The sequence below is a fragment of the Melanotaenia boesemani genome, chromosome 5 (assembly GCF_017639745.1).
Source record: "Melanotaenia boesemani isolate fMelBoe1 chromosome 5, fMelBoe1.pri, whole genome shotgun sequence".
NCBI lineage: Eukaryota > Metazoa > Chordata > Actinopteri > Atheriniformes > Melanotaeniidae > Melanotaenia > Melanotaenia boesemani.
The window spans coordinates 8,130,448-8,145,034 of NC_055686.1; the positions used below are offsets into that span (position 1 = coordinate 8,130,448).

Sequence of the window (14,587 nt, forward strand, 5' to 3'; positions counted from 1 at the left end):
AAACTGAGGAAAAAGATTTTTATTTAAAAAGAAATCACATTTTTTAGAGATGATTCACAGCTTAGAAAACTGGCAGATCTTACACACTGCTGATGAAGCATCTGGATCTGACATCTGGATTACATTTAATCCCAATGATCTGCACAGCAAGCCCGTTATCTTGTTTATCTATTTATTTATTTTACTTTTTCTCTCCTGACTGTCAAAAACACTAACATATGTAATTAGTCCAAAACTTACTGAGATAGGATAAAAAATGGACAAAGTAGAAACCACGCTGTGTTTCATGTTTGTATCTATTCAAGGTAAAATCATCAGAAAAAGCTGTTTTAAGGCAGTGTTTCCTTCACAGTAATGTCAGAATATTTCTGTGCATGTAAAAATAACTAAAGGTCTGACATGTTCACAGAACCCTTAATTAAAAGAACAGCTCAGTCTTTGTCCACAAACTGAAGCTTTGATCTCAGTTTTCAGTCAAAGTTAAACTTTAAATAGTGTATTTCCATCTCATTTTCTTATTAACTTGACAAACTACCAAATTACCAATCTTAACATGTGGTTTTACTATCCTGAACCTGATCAAGTATCAGGTCTAAGTTTAACTTAAACTAGAAAACATAACAGTAGAAACCTGTAGCCATCCTGGAGTGTTTTTAAACTCACACCTCATGATTGTAGGACGTGTGTGAGCTGCTTTATGAAGAAGCTGCTGTATGTTCACATGAGAAAGACATCAGAGACTTTGGTCTTGCCATCTAATACAGCTGCTTCTGGTATGGAGGACACTGTTCTTAAGCCTGGCCCTCAGTCATAAGCACGAGATGCTTTTAGTCTTTTTTTTAGTAGACATCCATCTACAGAACCAGCTGAGTATTTCTTAGTTTACTCCAGTCCACCAGTTTGTGGCAATAAACCTCTAAACTGGTTAATAATCACAAAAAAACAGAAGAGACAAAAAAAAAAAGGAAAAAAACTAGCAGACTGAGGAGGTAAACAGGGCAGAAATGTAAGAGAGGAATATCAGCTACTGTAGATGTTGACTAAAAAGATGGAACAACCTCAGTAACATGAAAGTGTTTTAGATTTAGTAAATATTATTGTAGGAGCCAAATTATTGTGTTATGTTTTGATGGATTTATATTGTTTCTGAATGGCTGTTATTTGTTCTATTTGCTAGTTTATGAGATAAAAATGTGAAGTATTAGGATTTGAATTATGAGTTGAACTAAAGTAATGAATTGTTTATTTTGATTGTTTACTGTTGCGCATGGTTGATACCGTTTCTCATCTCCGCCCCCTCTTTATGGACAGGTGACTGCAGCACCTGGGCTATATTAGTGTTGGCTATTGGGGCCAGGTGAGCTCTCGGTTTCAGGCACGCAGCTATACAGTTTTAGACCGCGGCCAGCGTTGGTTATTTTTGTTTTGTTTTGATAAAAAGAAAGAAAGATGCCTGCCAGTCACGTCATGGTGCGGTAAGAAACGCTAACACTTTTGGAAATAAAATCATTGATCCAGAGGAAAGAAATGTTTGGACTTCATGATCATTTGTTTTGAACCAAAGAGCGCTGGAGCGCGTCGAACTTGGATGCATGTAAGCCGAGAGCAAAGAGCGTCTTTTATAAGAAAAGAACGCGCTATTAATTATTATTAATATAATGTTCAGACTTTGTGTTTTCGTCAAAATCAAAGTGGGAAACGCTAATTGGTTTAATCACTGAAAGTCAATATACAGAAAGTATGAAAATGTGGGCTAAGAAGTGACAAATAATGAAATAAAACCCAACTTTTTTCCACTGAGTGGTTGAGTAACAGATCAAACGGATGTTTAAACGTTGTCTTAGTTCGGCTCATTTAAAATCTCCTCTTCCTGGTTGTTGTCCTGCTGCTCACCTTGACCGTCATGTGCACCTACAACACAAAACAAAAGAAGTTATTTTCAGTACCCATGGCTATTTTCTTTCACTCACTTTGGTAAAAATACATTTAACTCTAACCCTAGCTTTACTTTTTGTAAAAAAAAACAAAAAACTAACCATCAGACTGAGAAGGAAAAATAATGTAATGTAAAGAGTTACTCAGGTCTGATTCTAATATTAAAAGTCAGGAAGCAGCTTACAGTTCTGTAATGTACTGCAGAAAGAACTACAACATCTAAGTTAAGATATTCAGTCTGTGTTGTTCTGAAAGAAAACTCTGGAGAGTTGCTTCATGCTAAAGTCCAGCACGACTCTGAGAAGATATCTGTCTGCATCTGTATCAGTCCCTGGATTCTGGATGTTTTCTCTATGGAGACATGAAGTCCTCCAAAAACTTTGGGGGGGGGGGGGGGGGGGGGGGGGGCTGACTGGTAAAAACCAGGACTCAGAAATTTATGGTTGCAGCACCACAGGTCACCAGGTCGACCTGGGATGGAGTGGACACTTTGGACATTAAATTATATCAAGATCTGGAAAATTTCTGAACTTAATCTTCAGTGCAGCTACAAACCTGTCATGATGCCTCACAAAGAACTAAACGTTTTATGGATTTCAGATGATTTCACATAAAAATTTAATCAAACATGTCTCAGATGAGTCTGACAGACAGAATAAGAAGAACTTCCTGTCTGCAGCGTGAAGTCGCAGCAGATCACCAAGTTATTTATGTTAAAACCTGAGATCAGCTGTTTGATGTGTAGATTTCTATCCTCTTCTTACCTGAACTGGTCTTATCTCTGATATTTAAAGGGATTTTATTTTACCACAATCATGCATCATGTCCTCTACGAGTTGTTTCGATTCCTTTCATACGCTGAATAATATTAAATGGATTATGTGACGTTGTGACGTGGAAAATAAAGAAACGTGAGACAGAGAAGTTACATGAAGGTTCCTTCTCTGTGTCAACAAGCCGTCACTCTCACAGTCGTGGGTCAGATTATTGATTGATTAGTGATTAGATCTTTGAATTTGTGTCCGAGTGTGAAAACAAAGTTTTGTGTTCTGTGATTATTTTACATTTTACTAAATGAAAACTATGAAATTTTTCCAGTTAAACATTCGTCATTAATACAAGATTCATTTTATGTTTCTGACTCTTTTCTTTAACAATGACTCAAAATTACAGATGAACTGATGTATAAACACGTGTGACTTGTTTTATTTATTATAGAAAGCATTGTTTCACTTTAATACTCTGTTTATAATATTATGTTTATTTTTTTATTGCTATTATCTCACTATTATAACTTCTTGTTAAAAGACTCTTGTGTTGAACTGATCTATTAAAACTTAATCTATAGAAACTAATGAACACATTTAATTCTGTTTAGCTTCATCTGAAAGTGTAGAAGGAAAAAAATCTGCAGGAAATGAAAAGAGGAGAAATTTATGACTTACTTAAATAAACTAAACCAGCAATGAGAACAGCAAGAATAACAGTAAGACCAAAGATAAGTCCTGCAAAACACAGAAATCATATTAGAAAACAAGTTAAAAGTACTTTAATTTCAAAGTGATAATGTTAATAAAAACAATTATGTACAAATAAAAAAAATAAAAAATTTATGACTCACGTTTATAATAAACTAAACCAGCAACGAGAACGAGAACAGCAAAGGCACTAAGACCAATGACAAGTCCTGCAAATTTAAAACTGATAATGTTAATAAAAACAACAATAATATACAAATAAAACTTTAACTCAGAGTAATTATAATCTAATCAATAATGTAACTGGAAGTTATTTTAACTTTTAACTCATTAAACTTGATTCCTGCTGGTGGAGAGAAAATATATTAAACTGTAAATATTATACTTTTTATTTTTCTGTTAACAGTTAGTTAACAGAAGTTATTTACCGATCAGATCAGTCAGGTAAGGTGAAGTTGGAGTCTGAGTCGAATCTGGATCATTGATTCCTGGTTAAAGATAAAGAATCGATTTATGGAAAGAAGAAAGAAAACCAAACACTTTACAAGGAAAACTGAATTAAAGACAAAACATTCAATCCCCCAAAACATAAAACAAAGTCAGAACTTAAAGAGACAACCAGAAATAAAACCATGGCAGGTAAAAGTTGCTCAACCCAATATTTTGTTGACCTGGACCGAATTAAAAAGCCATGATGGTTTATAAAAGTTTTCATTTATAATCTTCTTGCTTGAGTTGCACTGATAACATTAAACTACGAAGAACTCAAATATGAGATTTACTGAAGATCAAACAAAAATCTACCTTTCTTGTTTCGATATTCATCCTTCGACACTGTAAGAAAATAACAGGACTAAATATTCAGGTCATACATGTATAAATACATGTTAACATGTTTCTCCACACAAAGAAAATATAAACTGAATTGGGATAAAATGTGTTTCAGTGTAAACATTTTATAAACATACTTCTTTTTCTTAAATGTGTCCATCAGTACTCACCAACATTCAGATCGATGTTTCCTTTTTTTTACCTGAGAGTTGAGTTTAGGAACAAAACAGGTGTAATTTCCTGCATCTTCTTCAGTTACTTTACTTAGTTTGAGGGAAATGTTTCCATGAATCATTTCATCTTCAAAGACAGAAATTCTGCCTTTGAACCTTTGAGCCTCTGGACCAGCTACATCTTCATCTTGTCCAGAACTTCGATATCTGAGCACCGTAGCTTTGTTCCATCTCCACTCCACAGTCAGAGTTGTTACATCAAACGGAGGATCCAGGTGGCATGGTAGAACCACATCCTGACCCGACTCTGCTGTAACTTCAGACTCCTCTGGAAAAACAAACATTTAGATGAGATCTTTGTTTTCTAAAACCATTAAAGTCAAAGTTTACAGAGCAGCTGCTGCTTCATCAGAATGAATAAAAAGATAATGCACAATAAAAATTTTTTAATTAAAAACAAGGTTTACAAATATTCTTCCTCCTTTAGCACCAACAACTTTCTTTATAAAAACTGATTTCTATCTGGAGAAACACCGAGCCGACGTTGTCATTAATCAGAGGAACAGTCTGAACCAACAGCTGCTGGTCTCCTTCTACAGGTCAACAGCTGATTGTGAGGGGCTGTTTGAGACATTATTGAGAAAAAACCTTTTAACATACACGTGAAATTTAAGTCATTCACACATTATACTAAAACCTTTTGTATATCATACTGTAATCATTCAGGCGAAACCTCTCTTATACTAAACTGGCATTTCCTCTTGTACAGAGCATATATATATATCTATATATATATATATATATATATATAGATATATATATATATATATATATATATATATATATAGATATATATATATGCTGCCTTGAACGTCCCAATGAGCACAGTTGTCTCCATCATCTGTAAATGGAAGAAGTTCGGAACCACCAGGACTCTTCCTAGAGCTGGCTGGCTGCTTAAACTGAGCGATCGGGGGAGAAGGGCCCTAGTCAGGCAATTTTGCCATTAGAAGCTCTAACGGCTAAATTATGCCACCTTCCCATAGCTTATTCAGAACTCTGCTGCTCGAGTCCTCACTAAGACCAAGAGAGTGGACCACATCAGTCCAGCTCTGAGGTCTTTACACTGGCTGCCTGTTCATCAGAGAATAGATTTTAAAGTTCTGCTGCTGGTCTACAAAGCTCTGAATGGTTTAGGACTTAAATACATCAGTGACCTCTTGACCCAGTATGAACCTACCAGAACCCTCAGGTCATCTGGTTCCAGTTTCTTATCAGTTCCCAGAGTCAGAACCAGACATGGAGAAGCTGCATTCAGCTTCTATGCTCCACATGTCTTGAACAAACTCCCAGAAAGCCTCAAATCAGCTGAAACACTGTTTTTTTTTTTAAATCCACTTAAAGACCCACCTGTTCTCTGCTGCAGTTGACTAGTTTTTATTTAGAGTCCAAGTCTGCATCTGGTTCTTTTACCCTGGAATCTTTAAACTTGATCATGTTTTAATAATATTTTTATCCAATGTTCTTTCTTTTTCCATTTTCTTTTGTTTTTATTGTTTAATTATGCTTTTTATCTTCTGTAAAGCACTTTGAATCGCCCTGTCGTTAAATTGTGCTACAAATAAACTTACTTTGCCTTTAATTTGTTTAATGAGTTTGCAGTTAGTCTTTGCAGACCTGAAAGAGCTGTGGCACCTGACTGATCTATAGAAAGTAATGGAAAGGATTATAAGGTCCTTGAAGGTAATTCATCTCCAGCCAAGTGGGATTAAAATTTGGAGCAAACAGAATGTAAAAGTTGTAAAAGGCAATATTGCGGCGCACCAACTCCAAATCTAACCACATGCCGCGGCAGGCTAATACTTGAGGATTTAAATTCAAAACGCGTCACGCTAAACCAGTTCACTTGTCACGATGCTTATTGCTTCACATCCATGTCACATTCTCATGAAACAACCACTTACTGTGTTTGATGTTGTTTTAGATGTGCAAGGATATAAAAGTGTGCATTTAGATGATGTTAATGGTATACAATGACAGTGACTATGATAATAATGATGACGGTTAATAGAAAATTTCTCCCCAAGCTCACCCTGCCTCCATACTTCAGGCCCCAAACCAGACACAGGTGAGAGTACTAATTAATGAAGATAACACACCCACAGTGCCACCCACAATCACCAGTGATGTCACCACGCTGTGCGCACATACATTTTATGGGAAAATAAATAACCCGACATATGGCTCCTACAAGCAAAGATGTTAAACTTGTGACTGAACGGTAAAAAACTGTCTGAATGAAACTGGATATGCATCCAGGAGGTTTAGTTAAATTTATTTGTGTCATACCAAATCACAACAAAGTCACTGTAGTTTAGTTATAATCCAGTTTTTCTTCTCTATTTATATGACTGTGTTCATATAGTCTAATTCACATAAATATAATTACCTATCAATGGAAACCAACAAATTGCATCTAATATTCTCTTTGATTCAATCCTCCACTGTGAGTGTGCAGGAGACATCGTTTCATGTTCTAACAATGAAACTTATCTCGCTATAAAGTGATAAGATTATTTTCTTTTTTTATGGCAAAAATGTGATTTTATATATTTAGTCAGCTGATAAGTAAAAACCACTTCCTGCATAAAAACCTCTTCACACAACGAGGAAAGTCGGGAGATAACGCCACGTTGGAAAATTCAAAACCAGTTTATCTGGTTACAGAGTAAACAATTAGAGTAGTTGCAGCAGCAGTTTATAACTAGAAGATTTAATATTTTTCCACTTGTTGCTGAGACTTTAGCAGAAAGTAGAGAAGAAAGAAATCTTTTGTTCTATTTATCAAACGTGTTTTGGAGCCAAAAAGAAAGATGATGGAGAAGATGACAGATTAAAAAAGAAAAGACTACTTAGGTCTAACAGGGAGATATTTTCTAACTTACCTGTAACTTGTTCCGTGACTGACAGCAGACTGTAGCATCCAGTCCACAAAAGCAGCTTAAACATCATCATTTCTAACCGCTAAAAGAGCAGATTTCATCCGCTGTTCAACAAAGAAACGCAGTCCAGCAGTTTTCACACCGTCCGACACCGACCAGAGTTCCTGGATGTATTTATACTTTCACTTTTGAGTTTTACTTATCCGTTTAACATCACTGTCACCAAAATAAAATTTTGGTAAATATAATTTTTTTGGTAATTGATTTGATTGTTCTGATGATTTTTTTTCTTTTTGGTAAATATATTTGTTTATATATATATATATATATATATATATATATATATATATATATATATATATATATATATATATATATATATATATATATATATGTGTGTGTGTGTGTGTGTGTGTGTGTGTGTGTATGTTAAATTACATAATGTTTATTTTTCCGTGAGTATTGGATGACTCACGGATTTGGCTATTTTGCAAATATATCCTCACCCATACATACACTAGAAAACAGATGTTTTTGTGCCGTGGATAAAAGGTTAAAAGGGTGGGTGGAGGCAAAATGATGTTTTAGGACTACATAACACTTGATTAAACATTTTGCCTAATCTTCAGGAACTTGACACATCTGTTTTTCAACATAGGGGACAACAGGAATGGTTGTTGCACTCATTGAATTTTTGAGCTACAGTTCTTAAACTTTTATATGAAATACCCACATTTGTCTACTAAAAAAACACCAATTCGAAACTCTGTAAGAATATCACAGACATTGTATGTTAATGTCAAACACATGGTGGTTCTTTATTACAACCTACCCCACTACCAGGTGGGGTTCTAACATACTGGGGAGGGTTGTAACAATTAGATAAAATAACCATAAACAGACGCCACACCATATAATATGCTTCAGAAATGGATTTATTGAAAAAAAAAATTTCCAAAGTCTTTCTCTTTTACTGACTACAGCTCAAACATTCAATGTTTAACTCTGGAGTGTGTGTAAGTAGGTTCCATTTGTGCCTAAAACATTAAGACGTGTACATGGAGTTTTGACGTGTCGTTACTGCTTTTCATTATCATGTGTTGTTACTCCTTGTCGTTTCACCACGTCGTATGACTTCGATTTCCATGGTGATCATTTAAAACAAAAATATATTAATCCTATCAAAGTCCCTGGAATTGGCTCATTCAAATACGAGTGCCTAGAGTAATCAGAACTATATAGGCCATATATGGGCGTTTGGCAAAACAGGACGCACAGTTACTTTCTGTCAAGAGCAGCCAAAACAGTCAAATTGCCCCAAAATAGCTGGGATTAAACAGCTTGTAGATAAAATTGTCCTGCCAGCAAAATTACAATATACCCACCAAAATGGCCCTTAACTTGACCATATTAAATTCTTTTATTACCGCCATAGTGAGTTGTCACGTGGATGTCTGTTACTATGGTAACACATCTACCAGCCACGGACCTGTCAGAAGTTTCTCAGCACCTATAATGGCTCAAGCATGGTTAAAAGAGTTAGTTTGGATAAAATGCCACTTTTTATATTAAAAATTCTAAATATTTGTTTTGAAAGTTCATATACAAGAGCAAACATGACTTAATTCGTCATTGCTTTTTCCTTCACCGCAACTGTAAACTGATGAGAGGGATGCCTGTGTTGAATCATTATGAGGGAGTCAAATTTTAACTTTATGCCAGAATTATTAATTCATCAATCCCACAACTGTATTCACCCACTCACATGCACACAGTTAGCCTACATTACACAACAGCATTACATTATGTACATTTCAGCAGACCAATTTTAAACATCTTTTATTGAAAAAAGGTTAAAAAGAATGTTAAATGTGCAGAACACAAACATTGCAACTGACAATGAGAACCAAAAAGCCCCTCCAGCACACTTGTCTTTAACATTAAAGTAGCATAATTAAAAGGGAAAAAACAGTTATAACTGCTGTCTGTCTTTATCTCATCTGCACCAGATTCACGGTGTCACTTTCTGCCAGCAGGGGGCGCCACTCTCCCATTAATACTTCAAGACAGAATGAAACAAACTTACACATGAATATTACATGCCATGGATGTGATGACTATTGTTTTGATGATTACACACTGATTACACTGTGAAACTGTTTACGTGGACGTTGTTCATTTTGCGACGGAAGATGAAGAAGTTTATGGTGTTTATTTGGCTGATTGTCTGGGTTCAGCTGATAGACACGGAACATGTTACAGGTAAGAGAAAACTGAGTTTCTCATCGGTGTGATGCTGAAAGCAACAAGAGTCCTGAGAATTGCGCCAATCACTTTAACGCGCGTAGCTCAGCAAACGGAATTGACTCGTGCCATTGTACCTCCGAAAAGCTGACACCCCACCCCACAAAACACCCAAACACAGTCTCAGCTTCTTTTTGCTGCACTTGAGCTGATTGAGTGCCGAAAATGTTGGTGGTACTTTGCTTTTTAATATTTAAAATAATATTGTAAAGGTTAATCTAAGTTATCCTTTATCACTGACGCACATAAAAGCCTGGTTTCTTCACCCACCAGTGACCAGGAGTTCCTGTTTCCAGGGTCCTGCCTTGAACCTGACAAACGTTTGGGAATAAATAAATCTTTGATCCTTTGAACCATTTACAGTTTGAGTTCGTCCTTAAAAACATAAGACAGTGATGTTTTTTTTCTTAGGCAAGTAGGTCTCAGACACCCACCTGATGAATATAACTCGGAAATATCAGAAGTCTCCGGCTATTTATTTATTTATTAAATGAGGTGACTCTTTATTTCCACTTTCTTGTTAAACAAGGCCACTTGGACCCTCACGTTCCTCTGCCTCCCACCAACTGCCACCTTCCGTGTGTTTTGATCGTGTTAATTATTTAAACAATAAAAACTTTATAACTGTCGTTTTGACCAATCACCATTATTTGTAGCAACTGAAAAGAACAAATTGTTTTTACGTTTGTATCACGTTATAACATGATAAGGTCCTAATTTGTTTTAATTTGGCTGACATCTCCACGCTTCCGTATGTAAAGCACCTTTGCTCTGCTTTTGTATGAAAAGTGATTCACTGTGCATGTTCGGGAATGGGGGATGAATCCAAGTCAAGATTTGATACAATCTGTTGGTTTTCCATAACTAGACTCAAATTTATGTGCAGTGCCCTGAGAAAATATTGTGAACTGGCGCTAAACAAATATAAAACACACACACACACACACACACACACACACACACACACACACACACACACACATACATACATATATATATATATATATATATATATATATATATATATATATATATATATATATATATATATACCGCCCAATGTCGACTAAGAAAAGAACAAGTCCAGTGTTAACTGGGCCGCTGAGTTACTAGTTTTGTGGGCCAGTCTGACTATAAATAAAACAGTAATGAAATATTACACATCAGCGCACCATCTGGAAAAATGCCTGACGGTTGATGCACCACTTTACTGGCTGGTTGAAGATGGAAATTAGTTTTTATAAAGAAAGTTACTGCTGCTAAAGAAGGAAGAAAACTTGTAAACATAGACTATTAGGCAGAAATAATGTGAACTAACCCTTTATTTATCCTGCTGTAGAATAAACTAGAAGTAGCTGCTCAGTCATCTTTAACTTTAATGGCTTTAAGAAACAAAGTTCTCATCTAAATGTTTGTTTTTCCAGGAGAGTCTGAAGAGATCGTCTCACCTGAGCCAGTTACAGCAGAGTCGGGTCAGGATGTGGTTCTACCATGCCACCTGGATCCTCCGTTTGATGTAACATCTCTGACTGTGGAGTGGAGACGGAACAACTATAAGGTGCACGTATATCAAAATCTTGGAGATGATAATGAGGATCAAGACCAGAGGTTTAAAGACAGAACTTCTCTCTTCCATGATGAAATGATTCATGGAAACATTTCCCTCAAACTGACTAAAGTAACTGAAGAAGATGCAGGAATTTACACCTGTTCTGTTCCTAAACTCAACTGTCAGGTGAAAAAAGGAAACATCGCTCTGAAAGTTGGTGAGTACTGATGAACAAATTTAACAAAAAGAAACATGTTTATAAAATGTTTACACTGAAACACATTTTATCCCAATTCAGTTCATATTTTGTTTGTGTGGAGAAACATGTTAACATGTATTTATACATGTATGACCTGAATATTTAGTCCTGTTATTTTCTCTTACAGTGTTGAAGGATGAAGATCTAAACAAGAAAGGTAGATTTATGTTTGATCTTCTGTAAATCTCATATTTGAGTTTTTCATAGTTTAATGTTGTCAGTGTAACTCAAGCAAGATGATTATAAATGAAAACTTTTATAAACCATCATGGCTTTTTAATTCGGTCCAGGTCAACAAAATATTGTGTTGAGCAACTTTTACCTGCCATGGTTTTATTTCTGGTTGTCTCTTTGTTTAAGTTCTGACTTTGTTTTATGTTTTGGGGGATTGAATGTTTTGTCTTTAATTCAGTTTTCCTTGTAAAGTGTTTGGTTTTGTTTCTTCTTTCCATAAATCGATTCTTTATCTTTAACCAGTAAGCAATGACCCAGATTCGACTTTTACTAAACCTTAACCTCATCCATTCGGTAAACAACGTCTCTCAACTGCTAACAGAAAAATAAAAAGTATAATATTTACAGTTTAATATATTTTCTCTCCACCAGCAGGAATCAAGTTTAGTGAGTTAAATGTTAAAATAACTTCCAGTTATGTTATTGATTAGATTATAATTACTCTGAGTTAAAGTTTTATTTGTATATTATTGTTTTTATTAACATTATCAGTTTGAAATTAAAGTATTTTTCACTTGTTGTTTTCCAATATTTTTTCTCTGTTTTGCAGGACTTATCATTGGTCTTAGTGTCGCTGCTGTTCTTGTTCTTGTTCTCATTGCTGGTTTAGTTTATTATAAACATAAGTCATAAATTTCTCCTCTTTTCATTTCCAGCAGATTCTTTCCTTCTACACTTTCAGATGAAGCTAAACAGAATTAAATGTGTTCAGTAGTTTCTATAGATTAAGTTTTAATAAATTGGTTCAACACAAAAGTCTTTAATAAGAAGTCATAATAGTGAGATAATAGCAATAAAAAAATAAATATAAACAGTATTAAAGTGAAACAATGCTTTCTATAATAAATAAAACAAGTGACATGTATTTATACATCAGTTCATCTGTAAATTTGAGTCATTGTTAAAGAAAAGAGTCAGAAACATAAAATGAATCTTGTATTAATGACGAATGTTTAACTGGAAAAATCTGATAGTTTTCATTTAGTAAAATGTAAAATAATCACAAAACACAAAACTTTGTTTTCACACTCGGACACAAATTCAAAGATCTAATCACTAATCAATCAATAATCTGACCCACGACTGTGAGAGTGACGGCTTGTTGACACAGAGAAGGAACCTTCTATGATTGATGAATTGATCGATTCAGACCAATAATGTCACCTTTGTGAAAACGAGCAGCAACATATAAAAGAGTAAAAAGAAACGTTTGCAGCTGACTGTCCAACCCAGCCTTCTTCATCAGCCGCGGTTTAACACAGGAGATAACGGATGACGCTCACTAGGATGAAACTTCTCTGTCTCACGTTTCTTTATTTTCCATCCATTTAATATTATTTAATGTATGAAAGGAATCGAAACAACTCGTAGAGGACATGATGCATGATTGTGTTAAAATAAAATCTCTTTAAATATCAGAGATAAGACCAGTTCAGGTAAGAAGAGGATAGAAATCTACACATCAAACAGCTGATCTCAGGTTTTAACATAAATAACTTGGTGATCTGCTGTGACTTCACGCTGCAGACAGGAAGTTTTTCTTATTCTGTCTGTCAGACTCATCTGAGACATGTTTGATTCCCTTTTTATTCTGTGGAGAAAATGATTCGTTCTATTTGAAACTTAAAATCTCATATCAGACTAGTGATTCTCTGACAAATAAGCTTCATGTTGGATTCACCCTTTTTATCAGCGTAGAAATAAAGCTGACATATAATTACAATGAAAACAGAGATTAAACCTATTTGGCCGAATGTATTTTATCTGATACAGTTTCTGAGAAAAAATCCATAAATTAACCATAAAAACTCAGTTCAAAACATTTTAACATATCAAACAGAATAAACAGTCAAATACAAACATGTTTTTTAATTTTTACATTAAAAAGCCAAATAAAGACTTTAGATTTAAAGAATACTAGAATTTTCTCCTTATTTTTTGGGAGGATGTGCTTTAAATAGTTTCATAATAATTCCTAGGTTTAATAAAATGGGGCCTTTGAAGAGATGAATAAAATACAAAAATGAAAGCAAAGTCCTTTCTGTTCAACTCTACTCCTGTGTATCGTTGGGCCCAACCCTTCTCTTTTCCTTAAGCAAACTAGGTTGTCATGGAGATATTTAAATGCCTCCTAAATCCTGGTTAAAGGACTAAATGACCTATTTTGTAATCCCAAGAAGGAACAGAGCCAAGTGGGAGAACAAAGAAAGGCCAATATCTTCTCAACAAAGATGTTAACAAAGAAAGTAAAAAAGCAAGTCAGCAGGTAGAGACATGTTGGAAATATGTCCTGCATGTCTGATGGGACATGTTAATGATAAAGTCCCATTATTTGCTGTTATGTTAACATGCTTCACTTTGTTCTAACATTTCTTTCTTTTTCTTCAAATAGCTTCAAATTATATATTCATAAGGTTTCAATAAACAGATCAGAGAAGCAGTGAGTTCTGCTGTTGAGCATTTATTCGTTTTAAGTGTACAGATAATAAACTCAGATTTTTCTCCAGTAACACGTTTTCTTCCTGCAGCTCGAGCTGATTGAAAAAAGAGACTTTCAGATGGTCTTGGAGTAGACTGAAGTGAAAGAGCAGCAATATTTTGAATTTGAAGCTATTTCATTTAATTGAGTATTTTTACTTTTTATCATTTCTGAATTCTAAGTATACAGCATAGATAATTTCAAGTCTTTTCTTCAGTACAGTGGTTTCATGATACATCATGTAATAATGTTCAGTGAAAATAGCTTCACCAGGACAAACAACCTCATTCATTTGCTTAATTCATCACCTGCCAAACTGTGCAGTAAGGTTTTATTTATACCCTTCAAAACTAATTGGAACCCACACTTGGCAGGTTAGGTGGGTGTTAGTTTGGTGCTCAGA

The 14,587-nt window shown here is 34.8% G+C and overlaps 2 protein-coding genes and 1 long non-coding RNA gene across 7 annotated transcripts in view; 2 read left to right on the forward strand and 1 right to left on the reverse strand.

Annotated features, from left to right (window-relative positions):
- Positions 1-12,403, forward strand: part of LOC121640163 (CD276 antigen homolog) — a 223,305-nt gene extending 210,902 nt beyond the window's left edge. The window contains exons 5-6 of one of the 2 annotated variants that reach the window (XM_041985859.1): positions 11,088-11,429; positions 11,599-11,942. In XM_041985859.1, the coding sequence (XP_041841793.1) occupies positions 11,088-11,429; positions 11,599-11,654 (398 nt within the window). In that variant the 3' untranslated portion in view covers positions 11,655-11,942. Of the gene's footprint in view, positions 1-11,087; positions 11,430-11,598; positions 11,943-12,255 lie in introns of those variants that run through there. The other variant, XM_041985858.1, reaches the window with a different exon arrangement.
- Positions 1-14,587, reverse strand: part of LOC121640153 (CD276 antigen homolog) — a 167,487-nt gene that overhangs the window by 103,998 nt on the left and 48,902 nt on the right. The window contains exons 7-10 of one of the 4 annotated variants that reach the window (XM_041985840.1): positions 3,842-3,901; positions 3,557-3,622; positions 3,381-3,440; positions 5-1,911 (exon numbers count right to left, since the gene is read on the reverse strand). In XM_041985840.1, coding sequence (XP_041841774.1) covers positions 1,841-1,911; positions 3,381-3,440; positions 3,557-3,622; positions 3,842-3,901 — 257 coding nt within the window. In that variant the 3' untranslated portion in view covers positions 5-1,840. Of the gene's footprint in view, positions 1-4; positions 1,912-2,364; positions 3,441-3,556; positions 3,637-3,841; positions 3,902-14,587 lie in introns of those variants that run through there. The other 3 variants (XR_006010377.1, XM_041985841.1, XM_041985838.1) reach the window with 3 other exon arrangements.
- LOC121640235 lies at positions 1,350-8,913 on the forward strand. Its single transcript, XR_006010419.1, has 3 exons — positions 1,350-1,427; positions 2,976-2,981; positions 8,899-8,913. It is a non-coding gene; the product is annotated as an uncharacterized LOC121640235 (long non-coding RNA).